Raw genomic sequence first — 23,475 nt, 5'->3', positions numbered from 1 at the left:
GATGACTGACTTCCAAAAGCCATTGACATCTCCCTTTGTACCAGGAATGACTCCGACCAGTGGTGCGTCGTTTCCCCAGATTCCCATTGACTCTAGTTTTGTTCAGACATTTTGATTCCATACTATATTAAATGCTGCCTTGCTATCAAGGTCAGTCACTCTGAAAACACCTCTGGAATTCAGCTTTTTTCTCCGTGTCTGAACCAAGGCCGCAATGAAGTCAGGACTGAGTGGCTCTGGCGGAACCCAAACTGAGCATCAATGATTAAGTTATTTCCTTTACAAGTGCCACTTGATGGCATTGTCAATGGCTGTTTCAATTATTTTGCTGATGATTATGAGTAGATTGATAGGATGTTAATTGGCCACGTTAGATTTGCCCTGCTTTTTGCACACAGGACATACCTAGGCAATTTTCTACATTTTCTGAAGAAGGGTCTAGGCCCGAAATGTCAGCCTTCCTGCTCCTCTGATGCTGCTTGGCCTGCAGTGTTCATCCAGCTCTACACCTTGTTATCTCATGTACCCAAGCCAAGCTGCTCTGGTACAGCCACAACACTGGCATCTACCTGACAATGTAGAAAATTGCCTAGATATGTCCTGTGTGCAAAAAGCAAGGCAAATCTAACCTGACCAATTAACATCCTTGTTATCTCAGATTCTCCAGCATCTGCAGTTCCTACTATCTCTGGCTTGGGTACATGGCTAGTTCTGGAATCACGTCAACAGTACTATTGCTGGAATGTTGTCAGGTCCCATATTCTTTGCAGTGCCTACTGCTTTCTGCTGTTATTTGCTCTCATGTAGAGTGAATAAACTTGGTTGAAAACTGGCATCTTTGATGCTGAGGATCTCGAGGAAATGAAGCATCCACTTGGCACTTGCAGTTGAAGATGCTGCAAATGCTTCAGCCTAGTCTTTTGCATTTTTGTGAAACCTGTACCTCTTGTTGTTTAATTGTCTACCACCATTCATGACTGGATGTAGCAAGTCAGCAGAGCTTAGATCTGATCTGTTGCTTATGGAGTTGCTTTGCCCTGTCTGCATGTTAGTATTCCTTTCTTGTAGCTTTGCCAGGTGGACATTTCATTTGTAGGTAAGCCTGGTGCTCATCTTGTGCCAGTTGATCTCTCAGCATGGTGGTAATGTTATAAAGAGGGATATGTGAGGCTATGTAGTCACAGATTTTGATTGAGTACAGTTCTGCCATTGCTGATGGCCCAGTGTCTTATGGATGCCCAGTTTTTGAGTTGTTAGATCTGTTTGTAGTCTGTCCCATTTAGCACAGAGATAGTGCCAAACTACACGAAGAAGGGTATCTTGATTGTAAAGATAGGACTTTATCTCCACAAGGACTGTGCAGTAGTCATTCCTACCATCATACTCTAGACAGAAATATCTGTGATAGATAGATTGGTAAAGACAAAGTCAAGCAGATTTTTTTCCCCTCCTTCACTCCTTTAACGCTTCTGACAGACCTAGTCTAGGACACCACTCAGTCAGTAGTAGTGTACTGACTCATTCTTGGTAACAGATATTGATTTTCCTTACTCAGTGTACATACTGCTTTCACTGATTGTGTTCAGCATGATGAAAGCTGATTCATCATCTGAGGTGTGGGGATATGGTGGTAATCATCTGAAGGTTTCCTCGCCCTGTTTGACCTGATATCACGTGGTACAAAGTCAGTCTTGAGGACATCCTGGGCAACTCCTTCCTGAATGTATACCCCTGTATTGTCACCACAGGTGTTGTGCTCCTGGTGGGATAGGATATACCCTGGGATGCTGATTGTATGTAATGTGTGATAGTATGAGTAGGACTGTGTCAGGCTATTGCTTGATGCATTTGTATGACTCCTCTCCCAATTTTGGAAACAGACTTCTACAGGGTCAACAGGGCTGTGTGTGTCATTATTGATTCCAGTGCCTACATCAGTGCCCATTTCTTTTAATCATATTTTATGGCAGTTTGATGCAACTAAGTGGCTTTTCAGAGCACTTCAGAGGCAGTTAAGAGTCAGACACATTGTTGTGGTTCTGCAGTCACATGTAGTCCAGACCAGATAAGAATGTCAGATTTCCTTCCCTAAAGGACATGAACGAACCAGATGGGTTTTTATGACAATCAACAATAGTTACAGGATCACTATTAGGCCAGCTTCTTTGTTTCCAGATTTTATTGAATGTAGATTTCACCATCTGCCATGGTGCAATTCAGATGCATGCTCTCAGAGCATTGGCCTAGAATTCTGGTTTACTAGCCAAGTAATATTACCACTACACCACGTCTTCTTCCAGCCATTGTGTTCTATACAGTACTAGATATGCTTGAGAATAAGCAATTTTCAGTGCTTTACTCAATCATGTATTGATGGTTGACTAAATGATCCATTACAAAACTGAGTGGCGAGCTTTTTTTTTTGTCTGTTATTGGAGTGTATGTGGGTGGGAACGTGCCATCTGCCTGGACAATTCTTCTACAGACCTCCATATTCAGTAAGACTAAAATTAGCTCAGATGATTGGTGTGAGTCTGATTGTAGGATGAGATCTTTCTGTTACTGAAATGACTTTGTTTTTTTAGTTGTATTGGATTCTATTTTTAGTGAGACCCGTATAAACTCATCATGACACCATTGCTGCTCATTTGTCTCTGTAATTAACCAGGATAGTGTGTGAAAACAATTAGGTCCTGGGTGAACTTTAGGACAGTGTTAAACTTTCAGGTTGGGAAACTTGCCATCCATTTTAAACAAAGGAATGACACCAGGAATGCTGAGAAACATTATCTTTGACTATGGTTGCTGTTCTGTGGGAAGAGCTCAAATCAGCAGATTACAAGTTGACAATGCAGTTTTATGTACTGAAGCTCCACCCACACTGTGCTGATTATTGTGGCTACAGTGTAGAGAGGCCTCACTGCTGTTCAACATGATATGAATGTAGGAATGTGCATGTATTTATATACTGTGTATTCCTGATCCTCAGTACACTGAAACAGACTCTTAGACTTTTTCGTGGAGGACCCATCCTACTTTTATTGATGTCCTGTTTGATAATCATCCCGTCATTAGTATATTTGACTGTAACCAAATTAGTTGGGAAACACTTGCTAAAAGTCCTATTAATAGTATGATAATTACATGATGACAGTGACTGACTGGCAGTCACTCTTTCTGTGTTGGTATTGAATTCTGAGCTATCCTAAAGCGATTTGGAGGAGTTGCTGTGACATGGCAATTTCCGCACTCAGTCTTTCAATTATGTACCTTGTAATTGAGGGCAGCTTGATGGGAGTAATTGGAATCAAAGGGGGCCAGAACCCCACTCCTCACCTCCAGCTATCGTTATAATTTGAAGGAGCTGGAAACAATGGTGGATTAAAATAAAAAGATTCAGCAACAGTTTAGTTTTAACCAGGAGATGGGATGACCAAACTAATAGACCAGAGAGAAAGACAGCCTCAAAGAAAATACAGGTTTGGTCCGCTATTCATTTTGGAAGAATCCCTGTGTTGATCTTGTATTCTGTATCCCAACATGAGTGCTGAATGCATTTTTGATTTCCTCACCTATTGTACAGAAGATCACAATTCTAATAGATATAGTTATATATTTTCAACCTTCTCACTAAACAGTTAAGCCATGGTAGCTATAAGATGCAATCCATTTGTGCAGAGGCCTTTCATATCAAAGTGTCATTTTGCAAGATGCTAAAGGTATATTTTGTATTAAAAGGGCAATGATATTAATGCATGCAGAAGGGCACAGTAGAGGTTCACACCACAGTAGATATCACAAACGTGGTAGCATGGACTTGCTGTGAACTCAACAAGCTGAAATTGCCATGGAATTTTGAAATCAAGCTGGCCCAGGTGCTCAACATGTCCATGCAACAGCTCCTGTGAGTATTGGATTTCGATCTGTAGCACTGAAAATCAGGGAAATTCCATGCTGTAATTTTGGCTGGCTCACATTGTGAAGAGTTAAGCAAGAAGCAGCAGTAACAGCAGCATTTTTCTGATTATTTAGGTCAAGGTTATAATATTGCTGCTGAGCAGAATAGTAGCTCTGGAATGCAATTGTCAAGGCTACAGTCCCATCTTACATTTACTGCCTGCCCTTTGTTATGAACTCACCAACATTGGAGCTTAGTGCATGTAAATTTAAATTGATATACAAAGTCCTGCCCCTCAGATTACCATAAGAGAATGGACCAAAATACTGTTGATTTATAACATCAAAAAATGGAAAAAAGTGTTTGTAAAGTCACATCGTACATACTTCTCAAAATCTGTCTTTGCCTGGTCTGTAGCAGCGGCAATGTGAAATGATCTATCCAAGGTAGTTTCTGTCTCCTGTTTCTGGGAAAACTAGATTCAGAGTGCAGACCCAACTCGTCAATTTTATTTCCACTTTCATTTTATGAAACACACTTCATATCGATACTAATGAACACAATAACTGCATCTTCAATATGAACATATGAATTAGGAGCAAGAGTAGGCCACTTGACCCTACAGGCCTGCTCCGTCATTCAGTAAGATCATGGCTGACCTGATTTCTACACAACCTTGCCGATCAATGATAATCGTTCAACCGTTTGTTTATGTAGAACCAAACTCTATCTTAAAAAGCTTAAAATATTCTCCACTACTTTTGGGAGGAAGTGAGTTCCAAAGAGTTTTATAAATGGGTGACCTGTTTTCTGTTAGTTACCCAATGTTTTATCCATGTCGATATGTTTCCCCTTGTATCATGAGCTATTATTTTCTGCAATAACCTTTGATAAGGCACTTTATGGAATGCCTTCTGCGTGGTACATCTACGGATTCTCCTTTATCCACAGCGTATATTACTTCACAAAATCATGTTGGCTCCGTAAATGCCCTGCTATAAAGCTTTAAAATTCTTCCCTACAGCAGTTGTTAAATAAATGCACTCTAGTTTCCAGCTTCCTGCATGCCTCCCTTTTTGGATAGTGGTAGTGCCTGAAGGAGACAAATAGAGTTAATGTATCAAGTCCAGTATGGCTTTTCCTCAGACCTATTGCTGTCACTACAGATGCTGTTGACCTGCTGAGTTTCTCCAGCACTTCTCAGTTTTTATTTCCCATTACTTCTTCTGTTGCTCCACCCTGCCGTGTGCTACTTTTTGGGGGCCTGTACATCACTTCCACGAATTACTTCTATATTGTGCCAATACCATAATTAATTAATATAGCCACCTCTTTACCTTTTCCTAGCATCCTGTCCTTCCTACATGTCCCTACCCTTCAATATTCAGGTCCCAATCTATATAATTCTGAGGCCTCTGTCCTGGCCATAGTGTATTATTTATTTCTGTTTGTGCTATTAGTTCATCCATTTGCTTTTGAATGCTTCATGCATTCAGAGGCAGAGTCTTACATTTGGCTCTTTATTACTTTATAATTAATATTATTATATTTAACTACTGTCATGAAGGCAAAATCCTCAAGCTATAAATGCGAGAAATGATAAGATTGTTACATCATCCCTATTTTATATTAGTAGTGTACATTTGAGTGTTGATCATAATTTGTTAATCTGGTCATTGTTATTGACAAAAATAGATAATCCAGAACAGTTTGGAGCATAAAAGTGTAGTGTAAATGTTGTTTGTTTATCTGGTATTTTACTAGAATTTAGAATGTGTCATCAACAAATAAAGCCAGTGTTTAAAAATTGGCCAGAGGAATTTTCTAATTGAGAATTAAAAAGGATGAATAGCTATGTTTCTTACATTACAACAGTGACTATATCCAACAAGTGGCTTAATTGACAGTAAATTTGTTTTAGAGGTCTGTTGATCTTGAGAAGTGTTATACAAAAGCAAAGGTTTTCTTTGTATTTTCATAGATAATCTAGCAATTTCAAAAGAATTTGCTTTACAGGCGTCCACACAGCAGCTCACCCACCTGAACTGTAATTATGTTGTTAAATAGGCACTAATTGCCAATTTAAGGGCATCATTGGGCGATAGGGTAGGAAGCATGTCCATGAGCCTTCCTTCTCCAGGCCTAACCAGGGTAGAGACTGGAAAGTAGTAGGGGCCATGCACTTTCCCTAATGTGGTCCTAGCACCAGGCTTGCCATAGGAGAGTGAATTAAATTCTGCCCTAGTTCTTTAGAAACAACTAAAATTGATTGAGAAGTTTAAAACTGATATGCAGTGAATTTCTTGGTCACTGAAAGGCTAAAAGTTTCATGTCAACACTTATTTAAACCACTTCTTGATGTGGGTGTAGTTAAGGACTGACTAAAATTGTACACATCTCAATACATTGTTGAATTATGCCCCTCAGTCTTTCTTCAATGGTTCCCCACTCCTTCAGCAACTTTGTAAACTTCTTCAATCATACAACTCCACAGGAACCTGTATCGCTCTTGAGACTTGGTACAATGCCACTCCTTCATCTCCACTGTTGGTGGTCATACATTCAGTGACTTAGGTCTTAAGAAAAGAGGAAACCATGTGTAGCCTTCATGGATGTTAACTATCTAAAAGGTTATGGTTGGGTAATGCAATAGGACCATATCTTCACTGTCAACTGAATCACGACCCAAAACTGTGAGTTGTGAAAAAACATACATCTGTAGAACTTCTGTTTTTTATTGTTCATTATGAGTAAAATTATGCACAGATTTTGGTATGCTTGGAAATACCGCAGTTTAATTGAGAAATCACATCACTGGGCTGATGGTGCATTGCATTTTAAGAAGTGGTTTAAATAAGTGTTGACATGATACCTTTGGCCCCTCAGTGACCAAGAAATTCATTGCATATCAGTTTTAAACTCCTCAGTCAATTTTAGTTGTTTCTAAAGAACTAGGGCAGAATTTAATTCACTTTCCTATGGCAAGCCTGGTGCTTGGACCACATTAGGGAAAGTGTGTGGCCCCTACTACTTTCCAGTCTCTGCCCCAGTTAGGCTGAGAGCAGGAAGGCTCATGGACATGCTTCCTACTCTATCGCCCAATGGTGCCCCTAAATTAGCAATTAGTGTCTATTTAACAACATAATTACAGTCCAGGAGGGTGAGCCACTGTGTGGATGCCTGTAAAGCAAATTCTTTTGAAATTGCTAGCCTGCTATGGGGGAGAATGGTGGTTGGGGGAATGGGGATATGGTGGACTTTCACAATCAAAAGGCACTTAATGCTGGTTTGAGAGACTTGGCATTAGAAAGGCAGGGCAACCCACACTGCCGATTCTTATTTGCAGCCTTCCCCATCTCCCCATGTTTTCATCTCCTCCTTGCTTTCTCCTCCTGCTATGACCCCCTCGCTTTACCTTCCTCCTGCAGTGATCCTGTGTATTACAGGCACAACGAACGGCTGTCGGCCTAAGATTGATTAAAAGCTCTCAGCGAAGGGGCCGTGTGTCTCCAGGGATTTTTACATCTTGAACAGGCCCTGTGCCTCTGAGTTAAGAGCATAGTTAACAATTAACATGGTGATCTTTCCTGAAATGTGACACACAGAGCTCTCGTTGCGTCTGAAATCAGAGGTCAAAACTCCCATTGCCAATGTTTAATTTTTCCCCCTTTTTGTCTGATCCCCCTTTCACCAACACTGAAAGATTGCACAGTGCTTAGTTATCGGGAGTGTAAGCATTTGTGCATCAAACTCTACTGTCTTATTAGAACACAAAGTGGACATGGTGTATACTTGCATCACTCCAGATCATTCAACCTGTTAAACAATATAACTACATCATATCAATGACGAAGTCTGTATCTTTAATATGCATTTGCAGCCTGTCTTTAAGAGACCAACAGTATCAAGACTTTTTTTATAGGTAATATTGTTTGTTATAAGAGGGCTGGAGAGTCAGCAAGCTTTATTTATTCATTCAGGGAATGTAGGCTTTGCTGGCTGTGCCATTATTTAATGTCCAACCCTAACTATCGTTGTGAAAGTGGTGGTGATCTGCTTCCTAATGAACTACTGCAATCCATTTGCTGTTGGTGCGGAAGTTCCTGGATTTTGACCCAGTGACAGTGAAGGAACGACGATATAGTTCCAAGTCAGGATGGTGTCTGGCTTGGAGAGGATTATGTAAATAGTGGTGTTCCCGCATATCTGCTGCCCTTGTCCTTCTACATGGTAGAGTTCATGGGTTTCGGAGATGTTGTTGAAGGGGTATTGATGAATTTTTGTAAATAGTACAGACGCTGTTACAGTGGGGTGGAGGATCTGAATGTTTGGTTAGAAATGTGTTTCCAATTCAACTGTATTCTATCAATTCTGTTAATCAACAATTTTGAAAAGTGACAGAAACCGAACATTAGGAAAATGGCCACAAGTCCCTATAAATTAGAACTTCTATTTCTGAAAGAGATCAAAGCTGAGGAAAGCTGATTAAAGTTCATACAACATATAGCTTCTATATTCAGATGTAAAGTTAGTTAAGATTTGTTTAATAAGAAAACAACATGTCTTATAGCTGGAATCATTAAAAAACAGTGGGCGAGAAAGTCTCTCACTTAAAATATATATATTCCCGTGAAAATATATTTGTAAAATACATGTAAATATTTGTAGCAGCCTATTGCTGTTATAACTGACAAGTATCTGGGAGACCTGGGAACTTTATCGTTATAATCTAAGAACATAAAATATGAGAAGGATGCCCAAATGTATTAATCACTACTTCTGATACTGTGTTATCTCTTATCAGGATGAATTTCATCCATTCATTGAGGCGCTTCTTCCACATGTCCGTGCATTTGCCTACACGTGGTTCAACCTACAAGCCCGGAAACGAAAGTACTTTAAGAAGCATGAGAAGCGGATGACAAAGGACGAAGAGAGAGCAGTGAAAGATGAGTTGCTGAGTGAGAAAGCAGAGGTGAAACAGAAGTGGGCATCAAGACTGCTTGCCAAACTACGCAAGGACATCCGTCCTGAGTATCGCGAAGATTTCGTGCTGACCATCACAGGGAAGAAGCCTCCCTGCTGTGTTCTCTCCAATCCGGACCAGAAAGGCAAAATAAGACGTATCGATTGTTTACGGCAAGCAGATAAAGTTTGGAGGTTGGATCTAGTGATGGTGATCCTGTTTAAAGGGATCCCTTTGGAAAGTACTGATGGAGAACGTCTAGTGAAGTCCCAACAGTGTAATAATCCCATGCTGTGTGTGCAGCCCCATCACATAAGTGTTTCAGTTAAGGAACTTGATTTATACTTGGCATACTTTGTGCAAGAAAGAGGTAAGTGACATCATGATCAGCTGTTTAACTTATGCCTTTTATCCTCCATAGCACCACTGTAACTGTGAATGGTTTGCAATGATTCTTTATGTAAAAGTTATGCTTTTTCAAAAAGACAATTGTTGCTAAGTGATTACCTACATTATATTGTTTTCGGCCTGTGGGGCTGCAGGCAAAGTGAAACTGACAAGTGTCCATTACCAAGTTTTAGTAAACATCATTCATTTGGAAGCACATTATCTGAAACTGTGAAGAGCTTGATGGAGAAATGCTTACTTTTTATAACAAAATATTGTCTTGGGTGCTACATTTTCAATTTTACAAGTCAGTTAATTAAAACTATTTTAATCCAAGCCCAACAATGTATCTTTAAACTGTCAAAGTTGGTTGAGTAATTTTTCAAAATCTGACGAACAAACAATCTTATGGGAACAAATATAAAGCATAATTAACAGATTCTCATAACTGGAAGAATTATATAGTTGTTAAACTGGATTACTGTCAAATGATCTATGAAACCATATGTGTTACATAATTAAGGGAACCCACTTTAACATAAAAGTTTTACTGATATAAGTAAACTAAAATGTAATATGCAGGTTAATATGTATTCCTTTGCTATTTTAGTCAAAGTGTTAACCCATTTAAAATAGACCAGTCAATGTCTACTATAATGAGTCGAGATGCATTAAATCTGCTAATATTGACAGTGGGAGTTTATAGCATGATGATTTTAATGCCTTTATCTAGTGTTGAAACATAAAGTTTGATTTTCTTAATGTGTAAATTAAGGTTTGCTTTCCTGGAACTTCATGTTCCTGTGCAATCAGCCCCCTCGATTCCTGCAGGACCAACTTAACTGGATGCAAATAAGAGCTTCTCAGTTCTGCAAGTGAAGTGCATTTCTAGTTCAGAGGTTAAAGAGACAACATTCATTTTGTTCACGTATGAGCTTATCAAAAGCCCCATTTACATTGCAAGATGACTTTCCATTCTGATCTGAGTTGGAAGGGACACCTCCTTGTTTACATATGCTTCTGAGCTAACCAAATTCATACCGTGTTGGTATCATACTGCTAATCTAATATGTTTTCAATAGCGGTACTGAGGACAAGAAGTCTACCAAGGCTTGAATAAGAGTATTCTTACTCAGATTGCAGTGCATAAAATGCTGTGCTGGATCACCACATAAAATAGGAAAGCTTGTAATATTCTCTTGCCATTCCCTGCGCAGTATTATTTCACTTCTCTTCATTGGAAAGGCAATGGATATTGTGATTTCATATTGGAAGGGATTAAGAAGTATTATCTATTGTTCTTAAAGAATTTTTCATTTGAGGTGTGGCCCTGTAGAAATTCACAAGTCTCGCTAGCAATGACTCACGTTTCAAGTCATTTGCTAGCAACAGGCTGTTCCTTGGCATTATCTTGTGTGAGGATTTGTCTGTATTTGCATTTGGATTATTTAAAGATCTGTACAGAGTAGACAACAGTGTAACAAAAAATAAACATGCTGATTACTAATGGACTTCAATGTAGGTGAATGAGTTTTGCAATTCAGTAGCAAGATAGTTTATTCCTTTACAAGACGTTTAGCATAATTTATTGTAGTTGTAACGTATGCTATATAACTTTGATAATTTTACATTTTAAGTAATCATTTACGCATGGGAAAATTTTGGAAGTGTAAAATAATAGTTTAAGTATCTGTTATAAAGGCTAAATAACACTCCTATGTTTCTAAAGAGATTTATAAATTGACAAGATAGAGAGGGTATTATTATAGCGATGGGGGAGAGGGCATGCGTAACCAGGCCAATGCATTTTTTTTATTGTTAGAATAAAAGAAGAAATGAGAAGGAAGCATTTCAAGATGGGAAGGCATTGCAATGGTCCAGGAAATGACAGAAATCTTATCCCCCCTCATCTTTTAAGCACTTCATTGCACATGAGGTAGTCTATTGCTTCCACTGTTTTTGAATCTAGCAGATCAGACTCTGGGATCCTTCTGTAATGACACCCATTTATAAGAAATAGATAACTTGATTGAGCAAACAGCTGTGTTGTGATGGTGATACCAACACTCCATGCCCTTTTTGTCATAAGTACTCACGAGGTGTCTGCCGAGTATTCAGAGGCTGAAATATTGGTCTCCTGCCTGCTGGAGTCATGATGGGGAGTCAGTACTTCAGTTCTATTGCTCAGGATGCCAGTTCGGTACTCAGCAATCTGAACTCTCATCTCCGTTTGCCGATGCTGTCTAGAATTGGGCACAAACCCATCACTTCCAGTGGCAGAGATTTAACCACAAAGCCCCTGCTTGTTTCTGAAAATAACACTTAAGGGTGAATTAATATTTTTAGAAAAATGTTATGACAAGACTTTAAAAGAGCAGAAACTAGAGGCCATTTTGAATGAGAATCTACATAACACATCAATTGTGAATCGTAATCAAGAAAGCTCCTGATAATCCAGAAGTTGTTTTGCAAAATCTTATTACTAAATTCTGTTATGTTGAATTTAAATCAGCACAAAGCAAACTCTTCAAGGAGAATTGATCTATTTTTAAATCTTCATAATGGAAGAGTTTGGTTTTTGGTGTGTGATTAACATGTCATTTCATTAGGAATGATGTAATTGAGCTGCATCAAAGAGGAGTCTCTACTCCTACACAGTGTTTCAGGAAATCAGTTTTCTCAGTCCCTTCAACACATATAGGGTACAGTAGAAATGCTTATATATTTCATCAATTTCTGTGGCATTTTGGAAAGTATTTGATTTCAAAGGAAGGTTGGCCACATTTTCTCCTTTCAGTAGCATTGTGATGATATTGTAACATTGGCTAGTAAGTGACAATCAATCAATACCTATTTTAATAATGTTGCTGGAGTTTCCCTTCAATGCATTGCCACTGACAGCACTTCACCATCAATATGCCTTAGCTGTCATTGTGCAACTTTACTTGTGTATCATCAAAGGTTTCAGTTTGTTTTTATCGACAGTCCTCTGGCTTCATGCTCAAAATTAGTGACTGATTTGCAGTGTGCAAACCCACAAGAGCAGCAGCAGAGTTAAAGTGTTAGATACTCTGTTACTGAGCATCCTGCCTTCAGCATCTTTATCTAAATGAAAATCAGAAGCCTTTCCTTGGACAGTTTTTTTTACCACCCTCTATTTCAAGTTTACTTGCGAAATGATGAGTAAACTAACTAAAAGATACATATCAGTGTTAGGCTGAGTTTGGATTAGTCATTTATGTTAAACATTTTCTAGATTTTCATCATGCTGATCTGTATAGACAGGCCTTCTTTATGCCCACTAATGAATGATTGTCACAAGCTGTTCTGTACTCATACGTCTTCTTTAACTCAGCCTTTTTTTCGCAATGCTACGCTAGCAGAATCTTCAGATTGGAAATGCTGTTGCATCTGACCAAATTGTGATGGCTGCAGAAGATAAGGCTGCAGAAACTGTCAAAGTTCCAGGACTTGCATTTTCCAATATATTAAGAGCAATACATTATTCAACCTCAATCTTAGGGGTCCATTTAAAATAACAGCCCCAAACTAGAAATCTTATTGTTGCATTTGTTTGTAGATTAGTTTCAAGAAAACAAAAATCAATTAAATTGACACTATTCAGAGTTTAAAATGAATTGTTCAAAACAAAGTAGTGAGTCTTGTTATTGGCATGTTTTGTCCCATATGCTACATAGAGATAGGAAGGAAATGAGCAGAATTTTCACAAATGATATAGGGGTTGCAATAGCCATGTTTTCTAAAAAGCATACAAGTAAAATATATGTCTTTGAAAAACTTTTAACTAATGTCATGATAGTATTTATGTTTCAAAAACATCAGTTATCTTGACATTAAGGTGGCTATAACTTAGCATTAAGTTTATATTGTTAGAGTCAGTTTTTGTTGTTTACCTCTTGTCCACATTAGTCAGGTAATTCAGTGATGTCAAAACTTTTAAAATCAGGTCATTTTATTCCTCACAATTCAAAAGCTTAATCATTTTAATTAGCCTGTCCTTGCAGATAATTTACAGTCTACGTTAGTAGTTATCCAATTGTAGTTTTCTTCACACTGGACTTTACATGCACTAATACAATGTTTAGAACCATCTTGGCAGTTGGAATATGAAAGCACAGCTTCCCAATTTGACATCATTAAACAGTTAAAATATTTAGTTGTAAAGTACAACTTACAAGAGTCATAGGTAAGGACACAAGGGATTAATTTTATCCTCTTTAGATGTCTGTCCTCACAGTATTTGACATATACCCTTCTGTTTAAACTACAAAATTCTAAAGGCAATATCATGTCTTCACCCAGCAATATTTATTGATTATTGAGATCATTTTTCAGTCGTTTAAAAAGACACAAAAGAAAATACTTTGATTTTTCTGATATTTGTTTGCAAAGAAATAGACATATTTCTCACTTTCATCTAAAACAGTCTAACATAAATTCATTATTATTAATTCATTTATTTCTCCCTCCTCTTGACTCTACAAAATAAAAATGATCATCGTAGGAGAAACGTTTATTTTATACTATGGTCAAAATAAGGAAAATACAGCTATCCCATCTCAGAGAGGTAATTTTGTGACAAGAGTTGCAATTTTGAAACTTCTTTTGATCAATTTCAATCCCATAGTTAATTTTATGAATTTCCCTTTGTGTGTGACTGAGCCACCATTAAAATGAATATCACAAATATTACCGGCTCGTTCCAACATGCCAGCCACAGGATGACAGTTAATCTCTAGACTGAGGAATGCTTCCAGAGGAGTTAAATTGCATTGGCAAATTAAACTTTCTTTTTGCTGGAGCAAATGATTGGACACAATCCTAGAATAAGAAGTGTTAATCTGCACCTGCAGTTCCTCAAAGCAAGTTAAACATTTTGACTTAGGCAAATATCTGGCAGGTTCTGGAGTTGAGCGTATGTTTCAATTTTGTTATATTCTAATCTTAAATTCCCTGACTCTTCTTTTTAATACTTCCTTTGCAGGATCAGCTAATTTTCCTGCAACCTCCCACAGCTTGGAAATGAGGATAGCCTTGTCTCTGCAATCCACAGTGTTTGCAGAGTGGCCAGCCAACTATGTCAGTTTTAACTTCCCCAGTATGGGATCCTGCCATAAGCTTTCACACTAGTAGATTTGGTGAGAGCTTATATAACTCATTCACAACACGAGCAATGGATTTGTGTGACAGACCATCCTGGGACTTGATCCTACAGCTGTAGATAGTTCACTGGCAGTACCACTGAACTGCTGAAATCAACCAAAACTTGCCAGGCACCTTAGTTCTAATTTTGACGATCATGCTCCTTGCTGTTAAGCAACCACTGTTGGGCAGGAAGGCATAGCTGTCAGATCTGCACTGCTGTTGCCCATTTTGCTAAGCAGAGGTTTTCTTTGTGGAGTAACAGAGCTGACCCATATACCTCAGTCTAACTGACATCACCAAGTTCCTAAATACTATACTTGGTAGTGATGTGTGAAATTTGTGTAAGTGAATGATTGCACTTGGCAATTTTAGGGCAATTCAATAAAATATTCAAACAGACAAGTGTAAGATTTGTGTAGATGGTTAAGGCTTAACACAGAGCATCTTAGTTGCCAGGCTGAGCTGCTTCAGGGATAGGAAAGTCTAATCAGTGTTCCGTTTAAAAACAGAACATGAATGTGTTGGCAGAGATACAATGCTGAGGCAAGAATATGTTTACAAAACATATATATTTAATTGGCACCAGGGACTGAGCAACACTCCAAAAGCTGAAATGTTACAAATGTGGTGCATGGTAAAAAATAGTTAGGAGCTAGCTTTGAAGTTGTGTTCACACTTATGGACTTGATTTCAAATGAGATTCAAATTATATCTGTTGATGTAAGAGGATATTTTTATGTCAAATACAGTACAAAGTACTTTGTTAAGGCAAGTGCCGGGATATGATTTCTTATACATAGGGATTTTGAGCTTTGGAAGCCACCCTGGGAAAGATGAAAGGACAATTTTTCAGCAGAATGGAAATCTTGAACATATTCAGTTTTCACAACCCAAAGGTCCAAATCTGGAGGACGAGATTGCTTTTTGTAAAAAAAAATTAGTCTAAATACGTTAAATAGATGTTGGCTCATTTTTTGCTGCAGCAGAACATCTAATGTTCTGCAGATAATTTGTCTTACCTGTGAATGTTTTGGTTTTTAAATATTTAACGGCAAGTTGCTGCAAGTGTGAGCTTTCAGTGAGACAAACAGGGATAACTCAGATCTGAATGCACAAAGTAAAAGATTGTACGTCTCCTTAACCAATTAGATTGAAGAAGTAAGAAATAAACAGTGCAAGACTGGGAAATAATGTGTAAGTTAAAGTGGGTGAATTCAATGCTAACTGAGATACAAAAAGAGAAAATAAAAATTTGGATTAAGAGAGAAGAGCGAAAGGAAAAGCAAAGGTTTTAAAACTCTCAAACAAAAATTGAGACCTGAGAGAATGAGACTCCACATCTATAAATTTAATTTATTTTTGCCCGTGTTTGACTGACAATAACTAAAAACTATCTCGTCATGAAGAGTGTACTTAGACTGAAATAGGCGAGGCTTAATTTTCTGGCACAAGTTCAGTTCCCATCCATTGCTCAAACACCATAGTACACCTCGATGATGAGGCAGACAGTAAAATGTTATTTCCACGAAGCAGTGTAACTTGGGCAGCAACTTTTGTGTGTTCGAGTTTATCCATGCATCTGCCCTTTGGCTGAATTTGCTGTCACTTTTGGCCATTAATAATGATGAGTGCCATTAGCTTTAATGTTATTCTGGCAGTAAATTCTGGACCATTGATTTCTTTTTCGACAAATCACAGTAAATTATAACTGTGAATGATATAATTTATGTAGAAGTTAAAAGAAATCCAAGCACTGCAGGTATATTGCATGCAAAGAGGTGTTGATTATTTGCGATATTTGATTATGTCATTGAATGCATTGACAGAATATTCTCAGATTTAATGGCTCTCACTCAAGCTATATTCACGAACAATAACAGATGAAATGAATTGCTGTCTTTCCCTTTAATTTTCTGCACTGGGTTCATGCTTTAAGTTTTAAGTTACTTAAGCTCCACGCAGCCATTCTTTTTTGAGGGATCTTTGCCTAGATCTCCACTCAGCTTATTTTGGATTTGTAAAATTGATAACTACTGTGGATTGTTAAACACAAAATCACGTGGCTTTGCTACAGTAAATGGCAGGAGCAGCTGCTGGCTTTGCATCAGGTACTCCATGTACTAGATCAGGTTACTGATTCAGAACATATCGATCATGTTTCAGACGTATTGATGTGTCCAGTCAGAAGTAACATTTCAGATCCTGAGCACAGGGAACTGTGGGGTGGTAAGAACGCGTTTGGCCTCAGAAATAGTTCATGCTGGTAAAAAATGTAGTAAGACTACCAATTATCTGTAAATCATGTTTCAATTAGCAAGTTTTTAACAAATTTAATAAAAAAAAGTGGAATACTGTGCAACTCTGATTCCTACTCATTTGTTTTGAAAATCTCATATGGTTGCACTTTAGGAGCGTTTAGGGGAAGGGGGAATAGAGAGTATTCTTATCATTCTTTATTTTAACAATTAAGCCGTCATGATAGAAATGTTACTCTTGCATCTATGTTTTCACGAACGGCAGCTTTTTGCACTTAAGTAGCACTTCAATGTAGCAAAGTTTGCCGTGGGAATTTTTAATCAAAATATGACATCAGCAATTTAAGGAAATATTACAACAAGTGATCAAAAAGTTTTATTTAAAGGAGAAAAAACAAGTAGAAAAGTGAACTTGTTCAGGAAGGGAATTCCAGAGCTTGAGGTGTCAGGAACTGAAGGCACAGCAATCTGTAGTAGAGCAGTTCAAATTAGAAATGCTTAGGAGGCAAGAATTAGAGGAATGCAAATGTCTGAATGATCGTAGAGCTGGAGGAAGTTATAGAGGTAGGCAGGGTGAGGATGTGGAAAGACTTGAGTAAAAATGAGAATTTTAATATTGCAGAGTGGCTTAACTGAGTACCATTATAGGACAAAGGAACATTGTATGAGTTTGGATGTGTGTTGTAGAGTTTTGGATGATCTTCAGTTTATGGAAGACGGAAGGCTTTCAGAAGTACAATAAAATGGGCAAATCTAGAGATAACAGTGTCGTGGACGAGGGTTTGAACAGCTCATGAACTGAGGCAGCTGTTGGTATGGTGGTTGGAAGCTCACTTCAGGGGTTAAATATAACATCAAAGTTGAAAGCCATCTGGTTCAGGAGCAGAAGGGAGTTGGGATCGATTGCTGGAGATCAGATTTTTTGTGGTGGGGACCAGAGTCAATGTCTTTGGACTTCCCAATATTCAGTTGAAGGAAATTTCTGTACACCCAGTCCTCACTCTCAGAGAAGCAGAGTGAGAATTTAAGGAAGTGGAGGGACCAAGAGAGGTTATAAGATAGAGCTGGGTGTCATCAGTATACATGTGGAACCTAGCATATTTTTGATCAAACTGCTAAGTAGCCAAGGACAGACTTTCAAAGGATATCAGAGGTCACTCTGTCGCCTGTGCAGGAGTTGGAAGAGAAGTCAATGCAGTTGATTCTTTGGCCATGACTGGATAGCTCAGAATAGAGTGTAGACTGGAATTTCACCATTAAAATCTCACCCCATCAGACAGGAGCTTTGGAACAGAACAGGGTTAGTATCTGAGTAGTGTAAACTCACTTGAGGGGTAAGGCAATCTCATTGTTCTCCTTACAATTGAATGGGGCTGGGATGAGAAAAAAAGAAAGAACTAATATAGACATTTTTAAAATATTCCTCTTTCAAGGTGATTTTACATTTGAGACATTAATCTTGTACTTGTGAAACTGATTTGTCAATAATATACACTTTCTTTAGAAGTATTGTTTTTCGTTTTTCAAACTATGCAGGATGTGAATGTTTTTCACTAGATTCCTGAAGATTTTATTAGAACATGATAATCATTTGAACATGTAATAGTTTGTGGCACCAATCAATAAAGGAGTATGGAATGGGGAGAGTATAGTGGTCAGTATTAATTAAGTATTTAGTTTGGTAACTGCTATTAGAGTCCATTAGTATTCAGACATAAAAGTACCTGCAGCTAGTGTCCTATTTGATGTAAGATCCTGACTGTGTAACTTCCTGTGAATAAACTAAGTAACACTGAACTAGAATGCCTCAGAGTTAACTTGGGTAGCAACAGGTGTTGCTGTATCAGTTAACCAAACAGCAGTGCATATATGCAGTTTGATCCATTCAGCTGGCTTTGAACCCTAATATTAGCACCCAGTTGAAGTAAATAATTTGGGATCGCCCTTTCTAGGTGACACATTTGACATGTGTCTTCTGCAGATTATTACTTTTTATTTGGTCGCTTTGACCCTGTTTTGAAATCAGTTGTAGCTGTTGCCTGCACCCAGGGACTTGCGGAGAAGCATGCATCTAAACATTCATGATTGAGTGCCTATCCCATCTCATAGTGGCATGTAGCTGTTGTTGTTTTGCATGCTACTGACCTGGTGTTTCAAACACCTGCATGCTGTTCAGTCTTTCTGTCTGATATTGACATAGCAGCTGCCATTAATATAATCTATGATTGGTTTGCTGAGTCAAGAGCAATGTTGTATACAGTTATGCTTTGGTAACTATATTGGCAGAACTTAATGGTAGAAGACAGTGGGGACAGGAGACTTTAATGGAGCCTGCAAATGCAGGTAATATGGCTTAATGAGCAGAATCCAAACTTTCAGTTTTCCATTAGTGGGTTAAGATGCAAAGATTAATAGCGGAATGGTATAGAGCCTTGAACGATGTGGGCTATGGTGAGAAATCTGAGGGAGTCACATCAGAAGTCCAGCGAGGCTTTTCTCAATGTCAGGAGCAACTAGCTGCATTTTCCAAATAACCTCCACACGTTAAGATGAGATTTTTCCAAGATAACGGCAAAAGGCTTATTAAAACGGGATTATTGAAAGTTGTCGACCTCATTAATTGCAGATTTTGCCTCATTAAAATGCATCCTTCTATCCTACCACACCTTGTGAGGAAATTAGATGACAAGAATTACTGACACAAAAGTCTTAGCAGGTCTCTGGCGGATCAGCTCACTGCTTGCTCTTCCAGATTGCCATCTTCAACACCAACAACAAGGTGTCATTGCATGCTCCAGGGCACTTACCGCACTTACTCCCTGTCCAGAATGGGGCAGGGCAACTCCAGACATTGCTAGTTTGGGTGCACAATGGGGTTCTAAAGATGGTGCAGAGTATTCTGGGATATTATTGTAATGGCAAGTTCTTTTGGGCATGGTGAGTTGGTGAATCGGCCTAGCATTGAATGTACGGGGTGCCACAGCGATAGTTAATGAGGCAGCTTTGGGCGATAGGGCAAGAAATCTTGCGAGGCCTACTGGAGAGAAACCATTCATGAAACTCAAAGGAATTGATGTGCAGCCAAAAAAAAATTACATTCAGCCCTGTGTCAGTGGTGTGTTAATGGCTGGTCAAGCTGTCTTTTGCTAGAATCCTACCTGTAATGTATTTGCAAGCCATAACTACTTAGCATATTAAAACTTTTATAATTAAGTTCCACATCCGAAATTAGGTCAATGGCATCTAGGAATCACATGACATCACATTCAGATTTCTTTAAAGGTGGCCTGTAGCAGTTAACTTCGTGCAGTTTTGTCTGAAATCAGTGGTTTTCTTTGTTAAACTCTGTAGCACAAAGGAGTGGAGCAGGAAGATAGCAGCTTGCAAAGAGGTGTGGAACCAGCAAGGATGAGGCAGGGGTGCGATGTAGGCATGGTTGGGGCCATTTGAGCAATAGAAGATGGATTGAAGATGTGGTTGGGGTATGAAGGAGTGAAGTGGAAAAGGCCTGGTATCCTGGATGTGATGGGGTAGGAAGGTTGTGGACCTTCTAATTAGGCTCTGGGAGTGTTGTGGGAGATTGAAGGATTACAAATAGAAGGGCAAAGAGATGTTGGGCAGGTCAAAGGTGATATGTAAGAACATGAAGTTAACAGGAGGAGGGTAGAAGATGATGGCTTCTATCACAGACATAGGAAGTATATTTTGTAAAGCCACTGAAAGCATGTGTGTGTGTTTGAAGTGAAGAAACCTAGTGTAGGTTGGGTGGAGTTTGTAAACAATGAAAGGAGATGAAAATTTCTCTGCTGCTTATCAGTTTTGTGACGATACTATGGCTTTAAGAGGTGTATTTTGTCCTTTGTTTTTATGAAGAACGGTTGAGACAGAGGTGGTGAGCAGCCTGCTCCAAAACCAATAAAGTAAAAAGCTTGTGAGGCCTTGGTTTTTATTTTAAGTTAGAACAATAAAAGCAGCCTGAATGGGTGGGACCAAGTTTCCACAGATCCAGGATTTTTAGTTTTAGCTTTCAGTAACAGTTGCTGGAATCATGAAGCTGGATATAGAAGTTCTTACTCTCTTCCTGTTAGAGCTAAAAGCTGGGGTTCTCTTCCTCCTGCTACAATTGCATGTGAGACAATCAATTTTAATGAATTTGCCCTTGCCAAGGTTTTGTTCATGGAATATAGCTATATTAGAACAGTTAATTAGTTGTACAGGTAGTTAGTATATATATATTATTTTAAGCATTTCAGTGTAATTACAGTTAAGCCAATTCTTTTATTTTATTTTGTCTGTGTTTTAACTGTAGTACAAAACTAAAGTGTGTTTTGCTTAAGGTCAAGTAGTTTGACCAATCGAATTGCATCTGGACCTCAGTGCCTTACACTTACCTTTAAAATAAGAAAAAAATAGGGTCTAGGCTATCTTCTTAATATATTTTTGGGGGTTTGGTCTGGTCCATAAGAAGTTCTATGTGTAAAACCCATGGATATGCATGTTCTCATTTCACTTCTTCACACAGTTAAGTGATGAGATACATAGGTGCCTCATGCACCCGATATTCCTACAGCTTTGGAGAAAGAGAAGACAGTGAAATGAAGGAAACAATGAAGATTACAATGCCAGGATCCAGGGAAGGCATTATAGAAGATGGACACTAATGCTTGCAGTGAAATTGTGGGCATGATACAAAGCCTCTCTGTTTGACCAGGAGTCTCTGTCATGGCCTGCACATTGCATTTTCAGCTAATGGAAGATGCCACCAAGAAAAGGTTTTATGCAATATTGCTGCAAGTGTCTCCTACGCCTGCTGCCTGTACTTAGATTTTAATTAGAATTGCATTGGGACCAGCAATAAGGAAGGTTGTGAAAAATGCCAAACACTTCTGGATCTGTTGTCGTGAAAGGTAGGACACAAATAAAATATTGCCATGCCCGGAGAGTCATTTTAAGCAGAAATCAAGCACCTAGGTCCTAATCAAGCATAAAATGTACCCAACATTTAATATACAGTAATGGTTACTGGATTGACAGAATGTTTGCTGTTGCCAACCATTAAATACTGTTTAAGAACACAATTTGGATCTGTTAAGCCTATTTTAACAATATACTCCTTTATCACATATTAATGTCACTTTCTTGGCTAATTAGATCAATTTAATGTTGTGATCTACCTGTGACATGAAACTGACTGAGTACCACATTGAGTAGTCTAATTCCCACATTTGCCTACACAGAAAAACACAGCTGTGAACAAACTGAAAATAAGTTAGTTTATCAACACATACAACTCTTACAGTTGGACGCCAGCTCTAAAATTGAACTCCAGTTCAAGAGGAGCTTAAGAGTTCAATCCATGATCAATACCTCTTTGATGTTCATTTAGTGTCAAAGTTTGAAATCCTTTGATCATTTTATCACAGAATCACATTAAAAGTGTGTTTCAAAAGCATGGTTAGTAGTTAAAGAAAAGATGCATTAGATGGCACCTTGGGTACTAGCTTTGAAGTTTTTTTTTAATAGACGATAAATATTAAGCAAAGCACTTCGTATCCATTGTTTCAGAGTGTTTCTGAACTTTTTCTGACTGAACAGCCAGGAAGAAAGCAGAATGTCAGAAACGTAAACACCAGTTGAGCCTTGTCAGTAGAGAGTTGGTGAAGCAGAAAGGCACTGGAAAAAGGCAGGTTTAAAAATTAGATTGCAAGGAATTCTCTAAGTCACGCAAGACGACTGATACAGCACACAAAGCATGCTCATTATATTTCTGTTATGTGGAGGTTAGTTCTACTCCTTGAACAAAGTGAATCCGATTGTACTTACTGCTTTGTGCTTTCATTTTACTCTTTATAAAGGTGGCTTAATGATTCAAATCAGATCTTGCTGTATCTAATGTCAACTCAGATTCTCAATGCAAAAAAAAATGCAAATCTAATCCAGGTCACAAGGGTGAATTAATTATTGCATGAATGACCTTTGAACAAGTGGATGTAGAGTGATGTGAGTCTGTTGCTGTAAAAGTAAGACCATTAGATCATTTAAAAGAGTAATTAAATCTTGATCCTAAGAAGGAAATTCTAGCACCTTCTCCTTGAGTCTGCTGTTTTCTAGTGCATCTATTTTGGAGAAGACATTTACTTTGGGGCAGTACTTCCTCCTGGAAAGAATACCCCTTGGTAGCAGAGATGGTCCTTCTTCCATCTATCTCATGAAACAGCATCTTCTTGGTTGCACCTGTTCTCCTGCTTGAACTTTCCAAAACCAATTAAAATTGGGATTTTCTCCCAAAATAATTATCCCAGCACGACAATACTGCTCCCTAAATCACTGTTGTCATGTTTAGGAACCCCAATCAGATGCATAGGCTTGAACAAACAGTCACAATGCAAAACTTATAATTGTCCAGACAATGATATTGAAGCAGCATTAACAGTGTAATGTCAAGATGATGCCCTGATATGCACTGATTCATGTCGCCCAAAACAGAAATTTATCCTGTACATACAAACTGGTAAAAGAGAAGCTCAGGACTAATATAGGGATATAGTTTGTGCAAGCATTGAATAAAACCTGGATCAATCTACTGGATTGTAAAACAAAAAATCTGGACTCACTCAAAATGTGGTTAGATGCAGTGATGACAGGAGTTAAGTTTGGATTGGGCAGAAAGGGAATGGCTTCCAAAATCTGCATTTGCATTTATGATAATGAGATTCCGTGCAAATCCTGGGCTGAATTTAATAACCACAATGGTGGCGTGGTCCACTTGGCAGAAAGTAGGGAGCAACCCTATTGCAACTGAT

At 38.4% G+C, this 23,475-nt stretch overlaps 1 protein-coding gene across 1 annotated transcript; it reads left to right on the top strand.

Moving 5' to 3' along the window:
* Positions 1–8,696: 8,696 nt before the first annotated feature.
* LOC109923412 (nuclear factor 1) lies at positions 8,697–9,526 on the top strand (the record flags this gene model as incomplete). Its single annotated transcript, XM_020523438.2, has 1 exon — positions 8,697–9,526. A coding segment is annotated over one exon (546 nt), but the record flags the coding sequence as incomplete, so codon positions are not given.
* Between the last annotated feature and the right edge of the window lie 13,949 nt (positions 9,527–23,475).

The sequence above is a fragment of the Rhincodon typus genome, chromosome 29, assembly GCF_021869965.1.
Source record: "Rhincodon typus isolate 14 chromosome 29, sRhiTyp1.1, whole genome shotgun sequence".
NCBI lineage: Eukaryota > Metazoa > Chordata > Chondrichthyes > Orectolobiformes > Rhincodontidae > Rhincodon > Rhincodon typus.
This window is presented reverse-complemented; position numbering and strand designations above follow the sequence as displayed.